Source organism: Saccostrea cucullata, unplaced genomic scaffold (assembly GCF_032062105.1).
Source record: "Saccostrea cucullata isolate Sc308-1 unplaced genomic scaffold, CSIRO_AGI_Scuc_v1 ctg6449, whole genome shotgun sequence".
Classification (NCBI taxonomy): domain Eukaryota; kingdom Metazoa; phylum Mollusca; class Bivalvia; order Ostreida; family Ostreidae; genus Saccostrea; species Saccostrea cuccullata.
This window is the reverse complement of record NW_026937461.1, coordinates 62,675-65,245: the sequence shown is the minus strand read 5'-3', so window position 1 is coordinate 65,245 and position 2,571 is coordinate 62,675. Positions and strand designations below refer to the sequence as shown.

Sequence of the window (2,571 nt, the reverse complement as noted above, 5' to 3'; positions counted from 1 at the left end):
ATTAGCATCAGCTCCTGCCTCTAGCAACTTCTTTACTATACTTGTATGTCCACTCTTGCATGCCATTGTCAGAGGTGTATCATATCCATCTTTAAGATTGACATCAGCCCCTACCTCTAACAGCAGCTGTACTATACTTATTTGTCCATGTGCACATGCAGATATAAATGGCGTTTTAAAATTATTTCGATGGTTTACACCAATCCAAATATCTCTAAACTCCAAATCAGTAAGTCGCCTTTTCTCACGTGATGAAAATATTAACCCAAGATTTACATTGGCCCCGCCTTTATTAAATCCTTTACTATACAAATATTCCCATTACTACATGCCAAAGAAAGCGGTGTATCAGATGAGCCTTTTATATTGACATCAGCACCTGCTTTTAACAGATCCTTTACTATACTCTCATTCCCTGTCCTACATGCCAAAGAAAGCGGTGTATCAGATGAGCCTTTTACATTGACATCAGCACCTGCTTTTAACAGATCCTTTACTATACTTTCATTCCCTGTCCTACATGCCAAAGAAAGCGGTGTATCAGATGAGCCTTTGAAATCATATCCACCTGGTAGATTAATATCTGCTTTTAACTTTATCAGCTCCTGCACAACACTTGCATGTCCTTTTATAAGAGCTGCCATCAGTGGTGTTTCATTATGAACTTTAAAATTAACTTCAGCCCCAGCCTTTATCAACTCTTTAGCTACATCCATATGGCCATACCTACATGCTGCTATAAGCGGCGTAGTTGATTCACTAGGAAGGTTTGCACTAGCCCCAGCCACTAACAATTCTTTCACTATACTTATATTTCCACCCTCACATGCTGCTGTAAGTGGACATTTATACCAGCTTAATGTACGTCGTAGAACCGTGTTAAGTGTATCATTATCTAAATATTTCATGCATATTTTAACAATTTTTAAATCACCACTGTAACAACTCAATAAAAGTAACCGGTATTTTTCATTTATTTCATTCATTGTTATGTTCTTAAATAATACAGGTGCTCTTCTTTCGTCTTCCATTCGTTTTAAAATATATTGTAGGATTCGATTATGTCCATAATAAATTACCCAACTGATAACTCTAATAAGGTGCTTAGTTTTAGATTCGCTTTCCTTATTCAAGAGCGCATTCTGTCTTCCCCGATCCGAATTCAATTCCTTTGAATCCCTCTCACATTTATTCATTACCTTCGATATGTCTGTCCGCTCTGAGAGAAATAACGACTCCAACTCTGTATCAGACTTTGTCTCCAATACTTCCTCAAAAGCCTGATACACCCTAGGTTCCTTTAAAACATTGTTCATAAACACATCATACAGTTCCATATTTTCTATATCCCTGTACAACCGCTCTGCTAACATCAGATACATTTCCTCTCTTAACTTTATACAGAGATCATATGGCTCACTTTTACTTTCACTATATAATCTATTATGTCCTTCTCCACTCAATTCATTATTTCCATTGATTGGTTTATTTTCCTGTACCTTTACGTTGTTAGCAATATAACTACTGCTCATAAATTGCAAAATAAGATCTGGAAACTGGCAACCGAAGTGATATGCAATAATTTCAAGCATTGAATCATGAATTAATGTATATTCAGTACCATTGCGTGTTGTGTATGTTCCCTCCATTTCTGACAATGCATCGACAAATTCAAAATTATTAGTATAGCTGTTGACTTTACATTTGCGAAGAACATGACGTTTGATTTCAATGAAGTTTTTTGTAATCACTGTCGTTTCTGCTTCTTCGAGGATTTTCTCTGACATTTTGTTCTTATTCATAATGCATAATACCAAAGTAACATAATGAATTCTGTTTTCCTTTTTCATTTCATCAAGTTCCTTAAAATACATGGAACTGGATTTTCAAAAAATGAAGAGCCATACTGTTTTATTTTGCTTTCTTTTGTAAACAGTTTGCAAAGATACGGGAAACATTTTGATAAAGATGCAAAAGTTGCATTAGACAACAGATTTGCATCTATGTTGTATATTTTTAAAATACTTACTTTATCGCTGTAATCTAAAGCATTTGATTCGCTATGTAAAAGAACAATATTGTTTCCTCAGAAAATAATGATTCCGATTGAATAGCCGTTCTATACACTGTTTCTCTACATGTCATTAGTGTTTTTGACTCGGAGAATAAAGGCTTTTTTTATTATATGTTGGTAGTCAAACAAAAGGTTCAATTTTGCCTCTTGGAGCCCAAATACCCCTAGCACATCATCAATAACAAAAACCTGTGGATTGGTGGGGTCACAGTAGTCCTCTATCTTTCTGATGTCTTTGATGGGTACAATCTCATATCCTTCCTGTTGTAACATCAGGGCGATGTGACGAGCTGTCGCTGTTTTCCCAGACCCTGGGACACCAACAAATGTAACATGGGGCTTATTCCTCACTTTATCCAGCATTGCAGGGAAGTTATGAGATTCATGAAAGAATTGATCATTTTTTTTCCATTGTAAAAAAATGGTCTCATTGATAGCTGTAAACAGAAGAGATTGTTTGTTATTGAACATATGACAAATTAGTATCATTAGTACAG

General features: G+C 35.5%; 1 protein-coding gene across 1 annotated transcript; it reads right to left on the bottom strand.

Moving 5' to 3' along the window:
* Positions 1-272: 272 nt before the first annotated feature.
* LOC134248246 (uncharacterized) lies at positions 273-1,787 on the bottom strand. Its single transcript, XM_062730656.1, has one exon. The coding sequence runs from the start codon at positions 1,785-1,787 to the stop codon at positions 273-275; it is 1,515 nt and encodes a 504-aa protein (XP_062586640.1).
* Positions 1,788-2,571: the final 784 nt, after the last annotated feature.